Raw genomic sequence first — 24,183 nt, 5'->3', positions numbered from 1 at the left:
GCGAAATAGAACAAACCTCATATGTATCTATAAGGTCTATGGCAATAGTGCAGCGAAAAAGAACAACAAGCCACAAGTGTCTCCCCGAATGCACCAATCGTGCCGTGTCGACTGTGCCGAAAGCTAGTCTTTCATGGTTTTTCACGTTGTTCCGTGATGATAGGATATATGTTATAATTATTTATGCGGGGTTGAAAAGGAAAGGACGAAGTTGTAATTGACGCGAGTGACGCTTTTTTTTGCCAGATTCTGTACAAAAACTTGTCAAAAATGTCTTGTGAAGCAAACTTGGATTTGGAAATACGAAAACTAAGACCCGCGGAGCTATATACTTTAGCAAGCATACTAAACATTTCTGATTCATGGAAAAAACTAATGTCTATAGTACCTAAACCAGGAAATGTTTCTAAATTCAGCAGTGACCATATCAAGTAATTTATAAAAAGTATTTTTTCAGCAATATACACAAGCAACATTATGTAATACAATATGTATGACTCGATCCTTTCCACACAAGTCGATACAATTGTTTATAACTAAAATGTGTTTATTTGTGTCATCATTATGTGTCATTTCCTATATTTAACATAAAATTATAACTTGTTATGTGCTATGTGCACATTTGTTGGTTTTCAAATATAGTTCCTCTATGAAATCAGAATGCATAATTTCATAAATTAAATAGAGCAATTTAATAAAATATGATATTCTGAAGCAACAATACAAACAATTATAAAGCGCTTGTTAATGCTAAGCAAAAATAATATGATAAACAGGTCAATGTATCAAGCCAAGACAAATTTTCTTAATACATTATAATTAATTAAATAACATTATATAAAATAAACATTATATAATTATAAATGCGACTAATAACACTGTGTTAAAGAAACGTTTCAACTTTACTTAGTCCTCTTCAGTCATAATACATTACCAATATGTATAAACTTAAAACATAAATGAAATGATGGACACGAAAATATAATTAAACAGTTAAACAAGATAACTATTGAACAACCATAAAACAGCTCATTGCGTATCAAATTATGTCATAATAAATAAAAACGTAAACCAATCAGTAATATAATTAAATGAATAATAAAATGAAAAATAATGAAATTTTTTCATAAGTCGGTTTTCATATTAAAATAAATTTATAAGATTAAAGACGATGGATACCGTGTTATGAATAACATAAACTGGTATGCGTATTGCAGAAAACTGTAAACTTATATTTTCTTAATCGCAGGATGACATGGTTTTATTAGCGAAAAATAGAGTAGGTTTAATGGATATGATGGATACGCTTAGGAGATTTTTAAAGGATAAAGGATTAGAACTTAATATAGATAAAACAAAGGTTATGATATTTAATAGAAATGGGAAGGAAAAGATTGGTAAATGGTTATGGGAAGGTAGGGAATTAGAAGAGGTTAGTTTTTTTAAATACTTAGATTTTGTTTTTAATAGAAAGGGGGATGATAGAAACCATATAAAAGATTTGAGTATTAAGGGTAGACTGGCTGCGAATAAGGTATGGGGATTAGAAGAAAGAATTTGTAATAACGATTTTAGTAGGAGATGGATGTTATTTTGTTACTTGGTTATGTCTTACGGGGTAGAAATTTGGGAATGGGAAGAAAAGAAAGAATTAGAAAAGGTAATGTTAGATGATGTAAGATGGGTTTTTAACTTAGATTTTTGCACGCCAAGGTATATTATGATGTTAGAGTTAGAGTTAGATAAATTAAGAATTAAATGGGGTATAAGGGCTAGAAAATTTGAGGAAAAAATCAAAGCTATGGAGGATTACAGATGGGTTAAACTATGTTGGAATGAGAAAAGGAAATTTGGATGGAAAGATCTATACGGGAAAGAGAGAGAAAGATATTATAATAGGAATGGATGGAGTTCGCAGGCTTTAGAGGGTTTAGAGGGCGATGCAGCTAGGAGAGTTGTTAAGGAGTTAGAGATAAGGATGTACAGGTACAGAAATTGGAAAATAAATTGAGCGGGGCGAGATATAACACGAGGTATTCGGTAATTCTGGATAGGAAAATACGGAAACCAAAGTATTTAAGTAGGAAATGCGTAGATAGGAATTGTATAGGAATAAGAGTGTTAGCTAGATTTAGATGCGGCAATATGGAAGAAAACAATAAATATTGGTTAAGCGAGGTAGATAGAGAATGCGTATTCTGTTGCAAAGGTAAAGATAATTTAACTCACTTTGTGGAAGAGTGTGAGATTACGAGGTCGTGGTTCGAAATCTTAGGTAGAAATAGGAGAGAAAGAATAGAAAAGATACTAAGTGATGATTTCGATGATGTAAAAAAGGTTTTGTTAAAATTTTGGTATGAAAAGAAAAAAGCGTTTAAAGAAAAGAATAGGTAATGTATAGGTACTGAAATTGTGTAACTAAATTAAGGAAGAAGACTGGATATGTAACCATCTGTGATTAAATTGTGTGATAATAGGGTATGAGTATAAATTTTAATAAGTTAGGTGTTAGTAGTTAGTGTTAGTAAAACATTTAAGTATCAGGATTAAAGAACATGCGAATAATTTTAAATTGGAATTGTCGAGACACTCCGTGGTAACAGAACACATGTTAAAAAATAACCACGTGTTTGATTGGAATAACGTTAAAATATTAGATTCTGAATCAAGATACCAAAAAAGGTTAATTTCAGAAATGATTCATATTAAGGAGCAAGTTAATGGCATCAATTTATAGAAGGACACGGAGTGTCTTGACAATTCTTATTATTGTTTGTTTGAAATTTTGTCGAAAATGACTAACGGAAAATAAGTCTCGCTCATTCTGCCTCTGACTACCGAACGTTACACTTGTCTCTAGCGCTTTGTCGAATACTCTGTGTGTTGTTGCTCTTTTTAATATTGTGTTTTAAGATCTGCAATTAACATATATAAGTTTACAGTTTTCTGCAATACGCATACCAGTTTATGTTATTTATAACACGATTTCCATCGTTTTTAATTTTATAAATTTATTTTAATATGAAAACCAACTTACGAAAAAATTTCATTATTTTTCATTTTATTATTTATTTAATTATATTATTGATTGGTTTACGTTTTTATTTATTATGACATAATTTGATACGCAATGAGCTGTTTTATGGTTGTTCAATGGTCATCTTGTTTAACTGTTTAATTATATTTTCGTGTCCATCATTTCATTCGTGTTTTAAGTTCATACATATTGGTAATGTATTATGACTAAAGAGGACTAAGTAAAGTCGAAACGTTTCTTTAACACAGTGTTATTAGTCACGTTTATAATTATATAATGTTTATCTAATTAATTATAATGTATTAAGAAAATTTGTCTTGGCTCGATACATTGACCTGTTTATCATATTATTTTTGGATATTCTAAAGCATTTACAATCACTGACAAAACTAAAGAACTTATTACAAAAAATTATACCTTAGCCAAGATGTAAACTTAAATCTGCCCATATTTTATGTGGGCATCCTATTAATTTGACCACCAAGGCATATGATATTTTTCACAATAATCAGTATATATTAAAAAACATTTCCTATCAGACAATATTGATAATAAATGAAATAAGGATGAAATTGAAATGAATAAAACAAAAAAATTACCTTTTTTTAGTTAAAGGCGTATGTGCATGCGTTTTAAGAAAAATATAATTATTTTTTACATGATACAAAATAAATGTAAATTACAAGGAATTGCCTTTTTAAATAAAAGAACAAATTTGTTTTTTTACAAAAATAATTATATGAAGTAAATGCACCAACTATAAGAACAGATATTTATACAAAATTTATTATTACTTTTTAATATTAAAATGTTATTCAATAATATGGGGAAGTAATATGAACAGTTTATTGTAATATTAATAATAAATTGTTCATAATTGTTAATTTTTTGTAATCGTTACTAATATTGTAGTCACATATTTTAATATTCTTTAAATTGCAATCAGGTATTGTCATTGATTGTAATTTAAAAGTGCAATCACTAATTTACAGTAGCATATTTATGGCTGTGATAATTAATGAGTATTCGCTGTCTTTTAGCGACTTTTTACTTCAGAATTAATGCATAAGGATTGAAAGATTAGAGTATTTATTTCACTGATTGACAAGTATACTATTGAAAATCAGTGTATTTTTACAGATTTCATTGATTTTTTATTGATTATAATTTAGAGAGTATTTTCTATAGCAACGCCAAGTTTTTTAAAATAATTTATTTTTATTGTTTTTTGTTTCTATATAATGTTAGTATGTTAACCCCTATGTGCACACCCAGTGTTTACCACATTGTTACACATTTAGGGTACCTAGATGCCCATCACTAGTTTTTCTTAATTCCTGAGTTTATATGTAAACGTAATTGTTTGGAATTAATTTACTTTATTAAATAAACATCAATAGAAACTATCTAAGCTATTTCCAAGTTCCTCAGCCCATTACAGTTTTCATGAAAAAAAAAATAGAAGTAGGGTCTTCAAGGTAGCGACGAAATGTCGATTGATATCGAAGTTTGAGTAGTTAATATCTAGAGCATGTACTCCAAATAAAATCGATTATTATTACGTTTAGACACAGTTGAATTGATATCTACCGATTTTTCACCTGTATACTTATTCATTTAGCTTAACGCAAATATGTTTGCGCGTATATTAATTGTGTTGAAACCTGTTCTATGATTTTGTGCCAAAAGCCATTGACAATTAGCAATTGGTTATTATTTTTTAAAGCAAAAGATAACAGCGTACAAACAGCGTCACAACAGCATATTTTTTGTAATGGAAAATTAGTTCTTACAATTTTTATACGTTATGCAAAACAAATTTTCTATCTAGATATATCAGAAACAATAAATATAAATTAATTTAAAATATGTTTATTTTACACGTTTATTTTACACGGCTAATTAATTGGACGAATTAATAATTGACTTAACCTCGAGATAGTAGGAAAAAATTACAGGTTCTTGTCATGTTTGCTACAAAGAAACTGCTCAAAAGATGCAAAAAATTTCAGGTCAAAAGATCATTTTTCTAGTAGGTACCCGGATACCCGGATATATAATCCCGCTAAGCACATATACTTTAACGTTATTTAGTTTAGGTTCAAAAAATGTGAAAAAAATTAGCAATATTTTTTTAGTTTCTAAAAAAACAAAAATTTTATTTTTTTATTTTAAAAAGCAATTTTTTGTAATTTTACACGTTTACATTTATTTGTGTTTGTAAAAAAAATTAGAGCAGTGTAAAAAAAATAATTGTATTAAAAACGCACACGGCATCTTTTTTAAAACTTTTTAAAAAAAGTAATTTTGTTTGGATATCATATTTTCTAATGCTAAGCATCTTTTTTTACAAAGTATAAATATTTTTTTATTAAAAAGTTTTTATGGACATGTTTTTTATTCTTCTCTCTTTTTCTTTCTCTCTATCTCTCTCATTTTTGACTATTCTGTGACTTTTTAGCTTTAAAATTAATATTAATTAATATTACATCTTTTTAATATTAGAATCCTTAATTAGAACTATGTATTACATAAGAAAAAAAAGGGAACTCGTTACTTACACAAAGAAAGAGATATATATAAAATACACACATTTTATACGGGAGCGGTGCACTTGGACACTGCTCATTTGGACACGTTGCAAGTGGACACGGTTCAAATGGACACGAAAGTTTGGACATCGTTCATTTGGACACGAAAAAATGCGCACTGTTCACTTGGACATCGTTCATTTGGACACCGCTCATTTGGACACTATTTACTTGGACGCAGTAAGAAATCGCTATGTCTAGGGCACCCAGTGGGGTGGGTGTGGGAGGAGAGCCGAAGGCTCCCCTTGCATTCTCTCGCGCGCGCATGTGTCCGTTTCTTTTTATGTCCAAAAGAACGATGTCCAAGTAAACAGGACGTAAGTTTTCATGTTCAAAAGAACAGTGTCCAAATAAACGGTGTCCAAGTAAACGGTGTCCAAGTGAACAGCGCGTATTTTCTTTCGTGTCCAATTGAACTGTGCGTAAAATTTTGCGTTTATTTGAATCGTGCCCACTTGCAACGTGTCCAAATGAACGGTGTCCAAACGAAGGCCACTTGTTTTATATACTTCTATATATATACGTATGTACATATAAGAATATATACATATGTATAGACATTATTAGACAATGTTATTTTCTTCTTACTTGATATTACTTCCCAGATAACACAGTGTTTTCTTAAAGAATTCATAAAGTAGTCTTCCTTTCTGAGCAGTAATTCCTGAGGAATTCATAGAAGAATACTTTAAGAATAATGTAGGAAGTTACATGCATCATGATTCGAATTCCTCAGAACTTCTTAAAGTATTCATATAGAATTACTTGTTGGAATTCCTCAGAACTTCTTAAAGTATTCATTAGGACTTCTCCAAGTAGATATCTCAAACGGAATTAAAAAATTTATTTTCAAGATTTCTGGTAAATGTTCCGATTTTTATAATATTGGAACGTTTCTCAGAAAAATTTAATAAATAAATTCTGATTAATTTTGTAAGAGGAAGAAGATTATACCATGTTTCAGCCAAGCCATAGTCGTACCTGTTAAAGCATGTTTAATTTCTGTACCTGAAAAAACGGTCACCCATCCAAGTGTTAACCATCGCCAACGTTGCTTGACTTCGAAGACCCTACGCATCCTAACGCCCCGTGATGATCCATGAACACTTCTTGTTTATGCATACATATTTATTAACATATTGTTTTGTTAATTATATATAGCGCATTTTGTGTATAAAAGTACAAATTAGCATTTATTAAGCGATATATAATTATAAAAATGTAATTGAGATTATCCAAACACCCGAGTAATATCTGATAAATACTCAAAGTATTCCAAATAATAAATTGCGAGGTATTCATTGCAATGAACTTTTAATTAAGGAATACTTCAATGTGAACTCATTGTACCTAATTCCTCAAGAATTCTTTATGTATTCATTTTTCTACTTCGCCAAGTATTCACTAAAATGACTTCTTTAGGAATTTCTGTTCATCTCTGTGTTATCTGGGTTCTTATCTTTCTTTCTCTCCCTTCTCTCCCTCCCCGTCTCTTTCCTTACTCGATCATTCTTTTTTTTATCTATTTTTCCTTTAGTTTAACTTTAAATAAAGGTGTTTTATTTAATTTTTCTTTTAATAATAACTAAAAATAGAACATGACAAGATATTAATTTATCTCAGAATATTTATTTTCTAAAAAAAATGCAAATTTTGTGAAATTTGCTTATCTAATTGTACAACGCACAGTACGTTCCCAGGTAGCAAGGTGTCGTCTAATTGACGTCATTTTTTGGTCATTTTATGACGAAGCAGACGTCACTAATTGACGTCTTAATGACATTAAAATGACGGTTTAATGTCACAGACCGTTGACGTCACAATAAAGACGACATTTTAACGTCATTTTTATGACTATCCCAGGTAGTAAAAGTATCCGTTATTTTGACGTTTTTGAAAATATTTCGGGTATATGTTCTACATATGCAGTACTTGCATTGTGAAATTATTGAAATAACATAATTATAATCTAAAAAAAAAATTTACGTTGTTTCTCAACAAGCATCGTTACCCACCACACCATGGTCACATCTGGGATTGCCTAACTTCCGCGGTGACCTATCCAATTCTGAACCGCCGTCGACGTTGCTTGACTTCGAAGATCGTACGCAACCTAGCACTTCGTGATGATCCCTAAACACTTGATGCTCATGAATACATATATATTTGTTATAGATCAGTTCAATAGATGTTAGAAACATGAAACTTGTAGTTAACTAATATTTTTATAAATAAATATAAATTTACAGTTTTTTTTCCTGATTTTTACATATGCGAAATAACATGTGGAATAACCTATAAAAATTTTTGCTCTGTTCTTTTAATAAAGCTAAATTATACTCTAGACAGCACGCAATATTTATAAAATATTTATAAAATATCAATTAACCGACGTTATTAATTAGTCAAGCATATGACGTCGGAAATACGTTGTAGGATGGATAAATGACTGACGTAATTAATAGGTCAAAAAATGACGTTACTATTACGTCTTAATTTGGTAACATGACGTCCGCGACCTTAAATGACGAATTATTGACGTCCAGTGGACGTCACCTTGCTGCCTGGGTTAGTATGGAACAGAACCAAATAATTGTGGACAAAGCACGAAAGAAACTCAAAAAGTCGTACATTTTCTACGGAATTTGTGAAAATTTGACTACATAATTCAATGTACACATTTTGTGCATGTAAGGCACTGATGAACGGAAATGCCTAAAACGATGAGATGACCGTTTTTAAATTCCTCTCTGGTTATACTAATTTTCAAATTTAGCACAACCATATTACCCTTACCGTGTATACCCTTTACGATATAATACGCGTATAGAAACACAAAACTGACCATTAACCTAACCTAACCTAACCTAACCTAATCTAACCTTGCGCGCATTATTAACCACGAACTGTGAACCTCGTTGTCACATCTCTGTGAAACTCGTTGCGGATTCGGCCGTCATCAATCAGAAAGCGGAAAGCGAAAAGCAATGACAAAACGCGCACTTCTTGGGTTTGCACGATTTTTTTTATAAGGGATTATTAATCATACGATTTACAGATATATTATTTAATATTTATTTTTTACTTGCAAAGCGATCATACCACAAATGACAGCCATTATATCAATATGCGGTATAATTTATAAAAGACTGTCACAGGTAAATCTTAAAGCCATTTAGAGTCGGTTGTTTCAACTTCTTGGTAAATTTACCTATCAGGTAAATACATGTTTGTCTTTATTTAAGAAAAGAAATGAAGATAGACACATGCTTACCTGGTAGATAAGTTTATCAAGAAGTTGGAACAACCGACCCTTATGTTGAATTCATGTACTGGACAAGAATTTTTAATGGCGATGATTACGTGTCATAAATGAAAAATTTACAATTCGGACTTGTAATCACGATATCTCCACTTGAAGAACATATAGAGTAAAAATTAAAAAAATTTTTATACAAATCAAACGCAAGCTTTTGATATGGATACTAACATTACATTTTTGGCAGTGAAATGTAAAGTTAAAATAAAGTAAAATAAAAAAATTAAGCAACATTTTAGCTACAAGTCAACTGTATAACTCAGTGGATGTATTATTGGAAAACACTCAAAATGTTTCGATAAATGTTAAGATTTTTATGTAATTGCAGCATTATTGAACAAATGGCACATAAAGACAAACGAAGTGCAGCTCAAATATTTTTGGATGAGTGGAGTACTATGGGCAGAAAAAGGCCAACGTTAAAATTACTACTGGAACTTCTTATAGAAGCAGATTTATTTAGAGCTGCCGATTATGTGGCATGTGATATACTGAAACGTAAAGTTTATAATTTTGTGTGTGTGTGTGTGTGTGTGTGTGTGAGCGCGCGCGCGCTATGTGTGTTGCGCACACATGTGCAGAGTATTTAATAATATAGCAGAATATTTAACAAATGATTCTAGATAAAAATAAGATAAGCATCAAAAATAAAATTGCGATTGAAGTTTCATTTTTAACTGTAAATATTTAAATATTTATGTAAATCAAAGTGTTTTTTTAATTGAAAAAAGTAAAAGTTTCTTTTTTATTGATTATACACGAGTTTGAAATTTGCACTGGTTTTCATACGATATAAAAAGTTCACTTAACAAATCAAACTTTCGCCTAGGAATTCTTAAAGTAGAGTTTTTGCCTTTCAATTTAAGAAAAAGTTCATGTAATTTAAATGATTTTTCGTAAAGTTACGTCGCTTTGAAGATTGCCTAAAAATTTGATTAAAATTCTTGTTCCGTTTTTTTTGCGCCTGTGTATGTATATATCATGGTGTAAGAAGATAAGGTGTTTTATTCCCGAGATGCGCAGTATCGACCAATCAGAGATTTGCCCAAAATGTAAAAAGCAATATGTCTTCCAGCCATCTCCCAATAGTATCAATCGAAGTGACGCTACATTTTGGGCAATTGACCCGCCATTATGCGCAATGAAACACCTTATCTTCTTACACCATGTGTATATATGTTATGGTCAAATTCCGTTGCGCGGGCGTTCCTAGGATTGACTGGTCAATGCGCGGAATAACCAAACGTTTTGGTTAAAGCCCAAAATAGTTTTGTATTTCGGCCTTTGACTAATATGTTTTTAGTTCTAGGAGTGACTAACTCCTGGCTGGTCAAAGTTAGAAACTGAAAAAATTACTTTGGACTTTGACCAAAACGCTTGGTTGTTCCGCGCATTGACCAGTCAATCCTTATAGGTATGGTTACAATAATGCCGTCTAAGTCCGCTATGCGCCTTGCGTGTCTTCAAATCTGTCTACTATCCGTGAGCGATTCACAGCATGAATGCGTTGCAAGTTATTACGCGTCCAGCAAGCAGCAGTTACGAATGAGTCCCAGATGCGCACAGTAATAAACGGACACAGCAAGCTGAGTAAAACGGACACAATAACAAACGGACACAGACCAAACGGACACAGTAATAAACGGACACAGTAACAAACGGACACAGTGCGAAACGGACACAGTAACAAACGGACACAGACCAAATGCGCACAGAGCGAAACGGACACAGACCAAATGCACACAGAGCGAAACGGACACAGTGCGAAGCGGACACAGTGCGAAACGGACACAGACCAAATGCGCACGTACCAAATGCACACACGGAAAGTCGCAAACCCATGTGATGCAGTGAATGCTTTGCACGCACACACACACACACACACACACACACGGGGGAGTGTAAGGGGGGCCTTCGGCCCCCGTCCCCCACCTACTCCGTCCAAGTCGCTAACCTATGTAAACATTATTCTGCTTGCAATGTACATGGATTGCATTTGGTCCGTGCGCACGTGCAGTGTGCGCATGTGCAGTGTGCGCATTTGGTCTGTGTCCGTTTCGCTCTGTGCGCATTTGGTTTGTGTCCGTTTCGCTCTGTGCGTATTTGGTCTGTGTCCGTTTGTTACTGTGTCCGTTTGGTCTGTGTCCGTTTGTTACTGTGTCCGTTTCACTCAGCCTGCTGTGTCCGTTTATTACTGTGCGCATCTGGGACGCTCCCGCAGTTACGTGGAAAGTCGCAAACCTATGTGATGCAGAGAATGCTTCGCGCGCACGCACGCACGCACGCACGCACGCACGCACACACACACACACACACACACACACACACACACACACACACACACACACACGGAGGGAGGGTGCAAGGGCCTTCGGCTTCCCCTTCCGCACCCATCCCGTCCAAATCGCTAACCCATGTTGTACATTGCAAACAAAGTAAAGTTCATATGCGTTTGTAGATTTTCAATACATTGTATATGGGTTAGTGACTTGGACGGGGTGGGTGCGGGAAGGGGGGGCGAAGGCCTCATGTGTGTGTGCGTGCGTGCATGCATGCGAAGCAATCTCTGCACCACATGGGTTTGTGACTTTTTACGCAAAACGAGATACATCCTAGGAGTGACTAACATGGTCAAAGTTACCAAAGGTTTGTTTATTTTATATTTCAAATAACACAACTACAAGGGTAAAGTGAAACTTACTTTATATTAACAATAAAAATATTAAAAAATCTTGGCTTTATTTTTTAAAGTCTCAATTAAGCTACACCTAGAATTGACTAGTCAAAGGTCGAAGATTTTTTCAGATTCTAACTTTGACCAGCCATGTTAGTTACTCCTAGGATAGACTAAAAACATATCAGTCAAAGGCCGAAATACAAAACTATTTCGAGCTTTGACCAAAACGCTTGGTTATTCCGCGCATTGACCAGTCAATCCTAGGAACGCCCGTGCTACGGGCTTTGACCATAACATTATATATATATATATATATATATATATATACTGGCGCAAAAAAAAAACGAGAAAAAATTTTGACCGATTTTTAGGCAATCTTCAAAGTGATGCAACTTTGCGAAAAATCATCCAAATTACGTGTACTTTTTTTTAAATTAAAGGGCAAAGACTACTTTGAGAATCCCTAGGCAAAAGTTTGATTTGTTAAGTGCAAACCTTTTGTATCGCATGAAAACCAAACATGTTTTTTTTTTTATTGAAAAAAGTAAAAGTTTGTTATCATTTTTTACAAGTTTCTTGTTAAAATCTGGCTAATATTAATCTAGATTTTTAAAGTTCATTCTTTTCTAAGCAATTAAAAAAAAATACACGACGATACGATGTTTTTTGTTGATTGCACACGAGTTTGAAATTTGCACTGTATTTTAGGGTATTTTAGCAAATAAATATGGTATTTTTTTAATATCATGAATTTTGAGTATCAATATGATATTGCACATTGATTTTATTCGTGTTTAACTTAATCATACCGCCGTCATCAAAGTGACTTGATGTGCACCACGTAGAGAATGACGGTCGGATTGTACATCATGTAGTTCTGAAATTCATCAGTAGAAATTTGTACTTACTGATCTGAATATAACGGATAGCTGACGCACCAATTTCACTGAAGTTAACAGAAGATCACATTTCTCTATATTTATAAACCCACACATACACGTAAACATACATATACACATACTCATACATAAAAAATAAAAGTTCAAATTTTATTTCAAAAATCAGCCTTTTCAGGGCCACATGATGTACAAAATCCGACCGTCATTTTCTACGTGGTGCACATCGGGTCACTTTGATGACGGTGGTATGATTGAGTTAAACACGAATAAAATCAATGTGCAATATCACATCGATACTCAAAATTCATGATATTCAAAAAATACCGTATTTATTCACTAAAAGACCCTAAAATGCAATGCAAATTTCAAACTCGTGTGCAATCAACAAAAAACATCGTATCGACATGTATTGTTTTTTTAAATTGCTTAGAAAAGAATAAACTTTAAGAATCTGGATTAATATTAGCCAGATTTTAACGAAAAACTTGTGAAAAATGATAACAAACTTTTACTTTTTTCAATTAAAAAAAACATGTTTGGTTTTTATGCGATACAAAAGATTCGCACTTAACAAATCAAACTTTTGCCTAGGGATTCTCAAAGTAGAGTGTTTGCCTTTTAATTTAAAAAAAAGTACATGTAATTTGGATGATTTTTTGCAAAGTAGCATCACTTTGAAGATGGCCTAAAAATCGGTCAAAATTTTTGTCTCGTTTTTTTGCGCCAGTGTATGTATATATATATATATATATATATATATATATATATATATAATACATGTGTGTAAAGTGCCTGAACATGTAAATATTAAAATATTTATGTTTAAATAACAAATAAAAAGTTCTGGGTTTTATTGTCAGTGATGATTATTAAAAATAATTAAAAGTTAATCCAACTGGCAGTTTTATTATAAACTTAAATAGTTATACGTTTTAAGTCCTTTTCATGTGAAAGATTACATTATATAAATGCAAACAATTTCTACGAAACATTTATCTTTGATTAAAATTTACATATAAAATTGAATCAAACAATTTAATAACTTTTTGAGACACAATAGTCATCAGAGAAGATGGCAAATTAATAACAAATTGTTATCGAAAAATTATTCTCAAAGTGATATGTTAATTTTGATTTAAGCCATTCAATGAGATACAAGATTACAATTATCAGTTGACCTCGCTATTTTACTTTTTAATGAAAAATTTTATGGAACTAATTGAATTGGTAAAAGAGATTGTCGCAAATAATTTTTTTCAAAAAAAATTAATCAACAAACATGAACATTAAGATAAGAGAGTTTAAAAGACACAATAAGTGTCGTACTGATGTTGAAACAAACATATTTGATATAAAGAGATGGATAAGTCTGTCATTTTTTTAAAGAAAAGTCACTTATTTTTACAATCCCAAAATGCTTGATAATCTCATTAAAAAAACTGTAAGGACGATGAAAAAAAGATTGAGGTGAGATTGTATAAATTGTGAAGCTTTTTTTATTACTGCTACAATGACCAAACTAAACGCTGCTTAAGCACACGTATCAAAGAACACAATGATATTAAAAAAAACAGTTACTATTCAATATTTAGTAAATATATAGAGTAACTAAAAACCATTAATTTTGATTGATGCAAAAAAACCGCAGATTTTATAACATGAGAAAAAAGTAATTGCAGAAATGTTTATAAAAAGGAACCATATGTATAATGTTATATATAACACACAAACACACACACACACACACACACACACACACGTAATACTGTTAATTTACAAACTGACATTGAGAATCTCAAACATTTATAACAGAATTATCAAGTCAACATAATACAGTTTGTTTTTGTTAGTGTCTTTCTTTTTATCATTTTCATGGTTATATTTTCAATTTATAATGACTTGTATGGTGTATCAACAAATGTGAACGTCCCAGATGTGCACAGTATAAAATGGACACCAATCAGATCACCGAGTTAGAGTTAGGATGAATTTATACAATTTGATTGGTGGTATTCGTTTTATACTGTGTGCATCTGGAACTCACTCTGTTAAGAGGATGCTAAAGCCGTGTGTTTTACCGACATTCTGTTTAATCATTTAATTTTGAATTGAATTTACAGAATTGATAATCCTTTTACACTTTTAAAGTACGTACACAAATGAACCCAGGGACGATTAGATAAAGACCAAAAATGCAAAAAATTTTTTAAAGTTTATTTGTTCATAAAAATATTTGCTTCAAAATACAAGTTATGTAGCTTATATGTACAAATGAATGGTGTTCCCGGGTTTGGAATAGATTGAGGAATAAAATTATAATCGTCAAATTACGATTACAAGCCGTAAAAAAAAGATATTTTTATAATAAATGCGCTTAAATGAATAAAATTTTTGATCACATAAATATGTTTTTTTACGGCTTGTAATTGTAATTTAACCAATATAGTCTTATTCCTTCTATTTCAAACTGCGAGACACCATTTATTTGTAAGTATAAGCTATATAACTCGTATTTTAAAGCAAATTTTTTCATGAACAAGGATAAATAATGACTCTGCATTATCGACCTCAATCAAGTTTGATGGGCAGTTTAGCATCCTCTTAAATCAAGATATTTATATCACCTTTAACTTATTAACCTTCATATCTAATTTTTAATTTATTAATTTTTATTACCATAATTTAATTATGTGTCTGACGTAACGTGTAAAAAACGTGTTTTATGAAGACCATTTTGTCAAAATATGTTTGATTATTTGTCATGTTTTAGTGATACTGACTTCCTGATTTTAGTGTTTAAACTTTGGTTTCGCGGGCACAGATCCAGGTTACAATTACTGCGTTTATAAAAAAAAAACTGCTGAGATGCGAGCAAGCGGATGTCGAGTTTGAATCGCGTGATCTTCGAGTAAACCGAGTAAACTAAACTTAACCCTTGGTTGTCACCATAGGCGTATCATTTCGATTTTTAAACGGTCACTGTTTTAAAACTATCAGACAATAACCAAACAAATTGGGGATTAACTTCAATTCTTTTAGAATGTTATTTGATTATTACAATTATTTGAAAATTTGAAAAGCTTTATGTTAAAAGCCTTGAAAATTGTAATTTCCGGACAAAATCAGTTTTTATAAAAAAAATCATCTTTTTTAATTTTAAATATTTAATGTTAAAAATTTATGTGGTTACTATTGATATATAGTACTTTAAGGAAAAAAGTAGTTTTTTAATTGGCGCTTATTTATTTTGAAGGTAGAAGGAAGGTATAAGGTATATGAAGGTGTATATATACAGGCCCAGATAGCACAGGACATCCTCAGGATCATCCTGAATATGTCCCGGGATGTCCTGGGATCTTGTCAGGATATAATAGTTGTATTATTGTAAATATTTAATGTATAAATTTGACTTCTAAAGTAAGTTTAGAATGTTAAATTCTGTAATAGTATTAATATAAATTGAAATTTTACTCATGTCTTGAGGACATCCTTGGGATGTCCTGAGGATATATGTATTCTAGCTGAAAACGTTATTCTTAAAATATTGTATAAAGAGTTTCATTAGCTACAAAATGTCTGAAGATAAACTTAAATATAATGACTGTATAAATACCAGACATTTTAGATAGCACAGAATGTTCTAAGAATGATATCCTGAAAGTCCTCAGGACATCCTAAGACAGTCCTCAGGACATTCTAAAACAATCCTCAGGACATCCCAAGACAATCCTTAGGACGTCCTAAGAGAGTCCTCAGGACATCCTACGAAAGTTCTCAGGACATCCCAAAATAGTATTCAGGACATCCTGGACGTATAGTAATTTTTGAAAAAAACGTAAATTAATATAGCAAGTGAGAAATCTTTGAATATTGTACGTATTTCTAGAATGTATTGCAAAATCAAATGTGTAAAAATGTTGACTTTAAAGTCAGATTGAATGTCTACACTTATTGAAACAATATGGCATATTAACAATACTAAAAAATTATAAAAGATGACATTAAATAATTTTTTAATTTTATTTTATACAAACGGCGCAAAAACAGTTTTTTAATAAGTTATTCCACATGCTATTTCGCGCGCATATGTAAAACTGACTTTAAAAAACTGTAAAACTTTATATTTATTTATAAAAATATAAGTTAACTATATATGTTTCATCCTTCTGACAACATCTATTGTAATGATCTATAACAAATATGTATGCATAAACAAGAAGTACTCATGGATCATCACGAAGCGTTAGGATGCGTATGGTCTTCGAAGTCAAGCATCGTCGGCGATGGTTGATACTTGGATGGGTGACCGTTTTCTCGGGTACAGAGATTAAACATGCTTCAACAGGTACAACTGTCGCTAAAACATGTATAGTCTTCTTCCTCTTACAAAATTATTGTAGAAATAATTAGAACTTTTAATTTTTTGTTAAAGTTTTTTTTCAATTCTCAAAAACTTAAAAATACTTAGAAATATTTAAAAAATTTTCTAAATTAATCGGAATTTTTTATTTTTTAAATTTTTCTGAGAAACGTTTCAAAAAATTTCTTATAAGTTTCTTATAAAAAATCGATACATTTATCAAAAATCCTAAAAAAAAGAAATCTAAAAAATCTGATAAAAAGTGGTCATTGTTTGCTATTCCTGAGGATGTCCTGAGGAAATTCTATGGTATCCTCAGGACGTCCGATGGACTGTCCTCAGGATGTCCGATAGACTGTCCTCAGGATGTCCTGAGGACTAAAAAGTGGCGCTCGTTTGCTATTCCTCAGGATGTCCTGAGGACGTCCCGGGATAAAATCAGGACGTCCTCAGGATATCCACAAAGTCCGTCCTGGACGTCCTGAGGACGTCCGTGTGCTATCTGGGGGGTGTCCTAAAACATGTGGGTCAACGCTCGTAAAAAGGTAGAAGGGATCGAGATGAACATAAAAGTCCAGTATTGTCTTGGGTTAGGTCCACCAATAATCGAGATATTAACGTATGGAATCTGCAAATAATTTAATTAATTTCTATCGTAATTGTGAACAGTAAATTAATGAAAGCTTATACATTCACGATAGATTTTTTCTCCCGTGTTATAGCTTGAGTGGATCGAGCTTTTCCCTCGGCGCGCTCTCATTTGCATAATTTGAAAAATTAAATTGATTGTTGGTGGACCTAACCCAAGACAATATTGGACTTTTATGTTCATCTCGATCCCTTCTATCTTTTTACGAGCGTTGATCCACATGTTTGGGACCCTGTATTATATATATAAGAAGGCTAAAAGTAAGACTTTTTTGACTTCAGAGTTGACGCATAGGTACACTGTACCCAGTGTAACAACTGAGGGTTAATACTGAACGATTTTAGATCTTTTAGAGCTTAAAGTTGTTTACAACTGATTTTAATCTGTTTTTTAATGGGATGTTTTTTTTTATAAGAAATTTGATCAATATTATTGTATTTTGATATTAAGAATCAAAATCTTTACTATTTAACTAATTATAAATTATGAATCGTATAATTTTTTGATTAATTTAATTTATTTTGGAATTATTGCTTGTGATTTATTATAGTTGTGAGTATGGAAAATCATGTTATGAGTTTCATTTTAAGTTTTACTAGAGATGTTTTTTGTTTTGTTTTTTTAATAATTGCGAAATGTATTGTCTTGACTCTTGACCAATTGAATTGTCGCCCGCAAACAATTATTTTCTTTACGAGCTTGGTCTCTAAATCGAGAAGGATTCGAGGAGCTTGATGAGATGGATGAACAAAGCAAATAGATGTGCATTTCCGAACGATTTGAGAGCTAACAGAGCACTCTAAAGCCTCAGATTTGCAATACTGAATGAATAAATGTTTCATGGAAGTTTTATGTATATATTTAATGTAATCTTTTACTTGAAAAGAATTTAAAGCGTATTAGGTCGATACGGGATGATGACTATTATTTAAGTTTAATAATAAAACTGCCAGTTGGGTTGTTGTTGAAAATTTTAATTTTTTTTTAACAAAATCCATAATTACATAATTTTGTTACTTTTGATTTTTATTTTATATAGACTATATTTCATCACTCCCTATATTTTCTCTTATTTGTTGCCCTGTATAAGACTTTTAAGTACATTTAACTCTGCGTTAGACGCAATATTTTTTTTCATGATTGGTCGCAATGTACATCACAAATATATTAATTTTTCTTATAATTTTTCTATACTTTTTAAAACAATTTAAAAAAATTTGTATTTGATTGATAAATCTTACATTAAACTTTATTGAAGTGTAGTACAAAAACAAATTGACAAATATTAGAGTAAATAAAAAAAATGTTTACGTTTACACACACACACACACACACACACACACACACACACACACACACACACACACATACTTTGTGAAAACGGCGACGCGCATTATAACTTGAATGCGTATCCAATAGATATTGCGCTTAATGCAGGGTTAAAAATTAATTATTTTTATTTCTTATTCTTACTACTCTGTTCTTATTACAGAAGAAAAACCAAAGAGACCGGATTATGGCCCAGCTGCTTTTATTGATATAAGTGATACGGCTATAAACGAATTACTAGATAAACAAATGCTTCCACAGAATACATTTGTTCATTCTATGATAGAATTAAGATCGAGGTCAGAGGTGATTTCAGAAATTAATAAAATATGCCCCTCTGAAAAATCTGTGGATGCACAAGCACCAAACTACAGGTATGAAGAATTATCATCTGACGAATTACCAGTGTTTCTTAACAATTGTAAATAACGTTTAAAAGGGAGAATTAATCTCCTAATGGAGAAATGTTTGTCTAGTATTTTAAGTGTTTAAAACAATAATATGTTTAATGTTGAAATAAATTATAACAAATAAAAAATCGAAATTTTGTTTGAAAATTGATTTTATCATTATTTTCCTTCACACATACATCAAAATCTTTTATCTGATACATTGTTTTTTTGTTAATTGCTTACCGAAGAAAAAATGAAAGATGTTTAATTGTATGTGCGTAGATTAAATTAAATCTATTTGTATCTTATAAGATCTGTTTTTTATATTTTATTAGACGGGAGCGATGCATTTGCATACGGTTCAAATGGACACGGTGCTTTTGGACACGATTTTACGCACTGTTCATTTGCATACCGTTCATTTGCATATCGTTCAGTTGCACACCGTTCATTTGTACACCATTCACTTGGACACAGTGAGAAATAACTATGCCGAGGGCACCCTACCGACGGGGTAGGTGCGGGAGTAAAGTCTGCACTATAGTGCAATAAAGTGTGAATATTTTTCTTTACTCCAATCCATTTTGAAGTAAAATTTGATTATTCTAATCGTTTCCAAACGATTCCTAAACAGTTAGAATTAATGATCAAAAATAAACAATATTAAAGTCATTTGCTACATGATCGAAACTGGTTTACTGAACGCATCTATTCACGGACAATGTACAACGTTTGTGTTTGGTGCCATCTGCCATTCGGCAATGCGTAGTTTTATCCTACGTTCGTTTATCGCTATTTTTTAGCAGGTAATCTTCCTTATTCTATCAAAAATTATATGGTAATTATAGAGGAAAGGGGCTTTCTCACCGATTTGGCTGTAATTTCACTATTTTGTATATTTCGATGTGTAGAACACGAATCTGCAAGGAAAAATTGGGATAAACTTCCGAAAGCAACAATCCTCCGATTTTGCCGAAATTTTGTATATAGCTTCTTTTTATCTAGTAAATAAGATTCCCACATGGATTTTGGGCGACGCGGCCTCCTCGCTCCCTAGCCCCTTCAAAGGTAAAACTTTTTGTTAATTATTTCATAAAATATTAATTGTACGGAAAAAGTTATCGAACAAAAAATGAAGCTCGTAAAAAGTTCTACAAATAAAGCCATATACATATTTTACGTAATTGTAACAATTTAGTTATTATTATTATAAAGCTGTTGTAAAATAAGAGGTGTACTTCCAAAAGCGACAACCCTCCGATTTTGTTGAAATTTTGTATATAGCTTTCTTTTATTTAGTAAATAAGATTCCCAAATGGATTTTGGGCGACGCGGCTTCCTCGCTCTCCTCCCCCCAGTCCCCTTCGAAGGTAAAACTGCCCAGTGAACACATTTTATAACGTGGAAGTTACATGTAATTTAACATTGTTATTCTTGTGATATGTAGGTGCTATATGACATGGAAATAACCTGTTACGTAATATTTGTTATACGCAAGTGATCTAGCTGTTATACATCGTTTTGGCGTTACAGTTATTCAACAAAAATTGTATAATCGTAACATAACATGTTCGTATCAATGTTATTACGGAACGATGCGTCGTAGTTGACTCAGAAATCAGACATTATAACATCCTGAATGACAGATCTATTTAATAATAAAAAAAATTATTATAAAGATAATGTTTTCAAAAATAACGGTTTGTCTACAATTACTGCGCACAAAAAATGCACAAAATCTAAATTCATCATGTGCTGAACAAAAACAGAATAATAAATGTATACTATTCAATTTTTCTTAGAATTATGATCTATCTAGTTAACCATCTAATTAATCATTTGAACGCTTCAAAGATTAGTGCTAAATAGATCGCAATTTCCATCAAATTATTAAGGTTATGGAAAAAGATAAATTTAACAATGAAATTAATAAGTAAATAAATTAATGCTATTTATTTTTAATATGTTTTGCAAAATTTAATTGCTTTTATAAAAAATAATATAGTCGCGTCAGTTTACATATAGGGTATGTTCCGTTTCACGCATGATACGCATGATGCATCGTTCATCCTTGTTGTTTGTCAAACGTTAAACAAGGATGAACAATGCATTATGCGCATCATGCGTTGAAACGGAACGCAGCCATAGGTACATGTAGACAATAACAAGTACCCATATCGATGAGTCAAATTGGCGTAGCAGGTAGAGTACAAGGTTCGTAATCCTAAGGTCCCGGGTTCAAACCTAGCAGCGGCAAGTAAGAATAAAATAAAAAATAACAATTTAAATTTAATTAATTAATAAAAATTTATCCTAAATGTAGTATGTGCTGTTGATAAAAATAATTTCAAAAAAATGAAATTTTTATTTTATTTTTCTTTGTAACTGTTGTGTAACGGTTAGATAACATGTAATTATAACATGTTATATTGCTGAGTCGGAAATTCTAACTTACATGTAAGTTACGTGTAATTTCAGAGTAACGTAACCTGTTATATTCGGTTACATTGCTGTTACACTGCTGCTATATTACTGTGTTCACTGGGTGTTTTTATTAATTATTTATAAGAAAGGGTAAATATTGACAAAAAGGGACTTAGCTTCAATCACCTTGACCTTGACATGTTGTCAAGATCACTGTCTTGAGTAATCTACAACAAATTTTAGCCGTCGTTCATTGTTTATTAAAAAGTTATTGACATTTGATTGGTCTATTTTCTTATGCAAGTGCTTATGGACCAATCAATTGTCTTATGCATATGCTTATGCTCTTATGCAAGTTTGAGTAGATACAATAGAAGCTCCGCATTGCCACTCTCCGATTTATTGCGTTTCCCCTGAATGCCTTTTTCATTGGGTGCGTTCGTCTTGCTCGCTTTCACGCTGAAAGCGCTCACAAGAGTCGTTATCGGCGTTCGACTTGGCACTTTCACACGCTTTCGTAAAGCAATGACATCATAATTTCATAGCGAAAACGTCATCATTTCTCGCTTACAATCGCTTTCTCAAAAGAGGTAGTGCAACGAAAGCGTAAGCGCTTTTAGTTAAGACCAAGGTTTGTAGATGAACGACGGGAGAGGAAAGAAGGTCATCGCATGAGCGCCATTTTGGAGTCATAAGGTGTATGTGTAGTGTTTGTTGTACGAGAAGAGTGAGCAGTAGTAAGGGGAAGGTGAAATTGATACATCGTATTGGCTCCGGCCAATATCCATGGATTGCCCATGTACATTGCAAGCAAAGTAAAGTCTACATAGGTTAACGACTTAGACGGGGTGGGTGCGGGAGGGGGGGCCGAAGACTCTCCTTGCACCCCGCGCGCGCGCGTGTGTGTGTGTGTATGTGCATGCGAAATTCTCTGCACCATGATGTAATAAGAAAGGTGTACCATTGCGCATATAGCGATGGCGGCACGATGAACGGAGCCAATGAAATTTTCCAAATGCACCGCAACAAATAATCTTCTTTTGAACATTTGGACCCAATTCTTATTGGTCGACCACTGCGCATACATGATGTTGGTTCACTTTTCTTATTACATCATGCTCTGCACCACATAGATTTGCGACTTTCCACGCAAAACGGGATGCTCGAGATTCTCATTAAATACATACACATTTGAATTTTGCGCATTTTTTGCATACTTGTATCTAGACAGCCTCTGAGGGAAAGAGTGGCAAACTGATCACGTGAACATTCCCATTGAATCAGAAGAGACGCGGTCTCTCTGTCTGTTTAATGAGCCTCTGAGAGAGAGAGAGAGAGAGAGAGAGAGAGAGAGAGAGAGAGAGAGAGAGAGAGAGAGAGAGAGCGACAAACTGATCATGTGACCGCGTGACGCTTGCATCGAATCAGAAGAGACGCGGTTTGCCACTCTCTCCCTCAGAGGCTCTCTACTTGTACCCAAGTGATGCGTTCGGGGAGACGCTATTAGCGCTACCAACATTAGTCCATCTTCATTACTCATTAAAAATAGAACAAGGATAAACTGATGCTGATAGCACTAATAGCGTTTTCTTGAACACACCCAACGTCTGTAGATAAACGACGGGAGGGGAAGGAAGGTCTTCCCATTCATTGTTATACATTTTAGCCACAAAATGGCCGGGGCCAATACGATGCCTGCGTTCGAAAATAGCTTTAGCTGGTGTTGGGAAAAAAGGTTAAGTATTGAGAGTATTGGTAGTATTGAGAATTTTCCCAATGCTGTGTACGTTTTCTCTCAGCTGGAAGTAGTTGGAGATCGATCGAATAGGTGCATTTAATGCAAATGACAACAAAATATCTTAACAAGCGATAACGTACGCACGTGTTTTATATAACTTATACCTACGATTGTTGAAATTTAGCAAATTCAAGGTAATCCTTTTCCTTTGTTTAATAATACTTAAATGTAAAATAGAGTAAATGTAAAATAACATTATTAATAAATAAAAAGCAAGAAATAAGAGGAACATTAAAATTCTCTTAATATCTTTTCTTGTTGTGTGGTTGTGACATAAAATTTAACAAATTACTTGAAATAAAATATTTTCTTAATGCAAATTCATAAATTATTACTTTTCGTAAATTAACTAATCAATATAAAAAATTACTGAATATATAAATAATTATTTAATATAATGTATTTACAGGCTCTTTCTTTTCGTATTGTTGAACAAGAAACGAAAGTCAATAAAAAGAATATACAAATTTAATCAACATTAATTATTCTACTAGTTTACACCGAGCACTTGGTACGCGTATCAAGTAGTGAATTTAAGCTGATCAGTCAATGATTAAACACATTCACTAGTTATTTACTATTTGATACGCGTACCAAGTGCTCGGTGTAAACTAGGTCATGGACTGGCAATACCAAGCGAAACCGTGTCCATACTTCTCTCTCTAAAGAATCCGGAAATATGTTTCGCGCATGCTTGTACATATTATA

General features: G+C 32.3%; 1 protein-coding gene and 1 long non-coding RNA gene across 2 annotated transcripts; one reads left to right on the top strand and one right to left on the bottom strand.

The window, feature by feature from the left end:
• Nucleotides 1-108: 108 nt before the first annotated feature.
• LOC105831492 (protein Tube) lies at nt 109-19,418 on the top strand. The gene is made up of 3 exons (XM_036283780.1): nt 109-431; nt 9,276-9,445; nt 19,025-19,418. The coding sequence occupies exons 1-3, from the start codon at nt 271-273 to the stop codon at nt 19,288-19,290; spliced, it is 597 nt and encodes a 198-aa protein (XP_036139673.1). The 5' UTR covers nt 109-270; the 3' UTR covers nt 19,291-19,418.
• Nucleotides 19,270-20,733, bottom strand: LOC118644685. Its single transcript, XR_004962432.1, has 2 exons — nt 20,121-20,733; nt 19,270-19,879 (listed from the first exon to the last, which is right to left on the bottom strand). It is a non-coding gene; the product is annotated as an uncharacterized LOC118644685 (long non-coding RNA).
• Between the last annotated feature and the right edge of the window lie 3,450 nt (nt 20,734-24,183).

The sequence above is a fragment of the Monomorium pharaonis genome, chromosome 1 (genome assembly GCF_013373865.1).
Source record: "Monomorium pharaonis isolate MP-MQ-018 chromosome 1, ASM1337386v2, whole genome shotgun sequence".
NCBI classification, from domain to species: Eukaryota; Metazoa; Arthropoda; class Insecta; order Hymenoptera; family Formicidae; genus Monomorium; species Monomorium pharaonis.
This window is presented reverse-complemented; position numbering and strand designations above follow the sequence as displayed.

What these genes read in the sequence shown, in the direction of transcription:
- LOC105831492 (XM_036283780.1), top strand. Translation starts at nt 271, where the DNA reads ATGTCTTGTGAAGCAAACTTGGATTTGGAAATACGAAAACTAAGACCC. An exon ending in TTCAGCAGTGACCATATCAA is followed by an intron (nt 432 to 9,275) that starts GTAATTTATAAA and finishes ATGTAATTGCAG; the next exon opens with CATTATTGAACAAATGGCAC. An exon ending in GGCATGTGATATACTGAAAC is followed by an intron (nt 9,446 to 19,024) that starts GTAAAGTTTATA and finishes TTCTTATTACAG; the next exon opens with AAGAAAAACCAAAGAGACCG.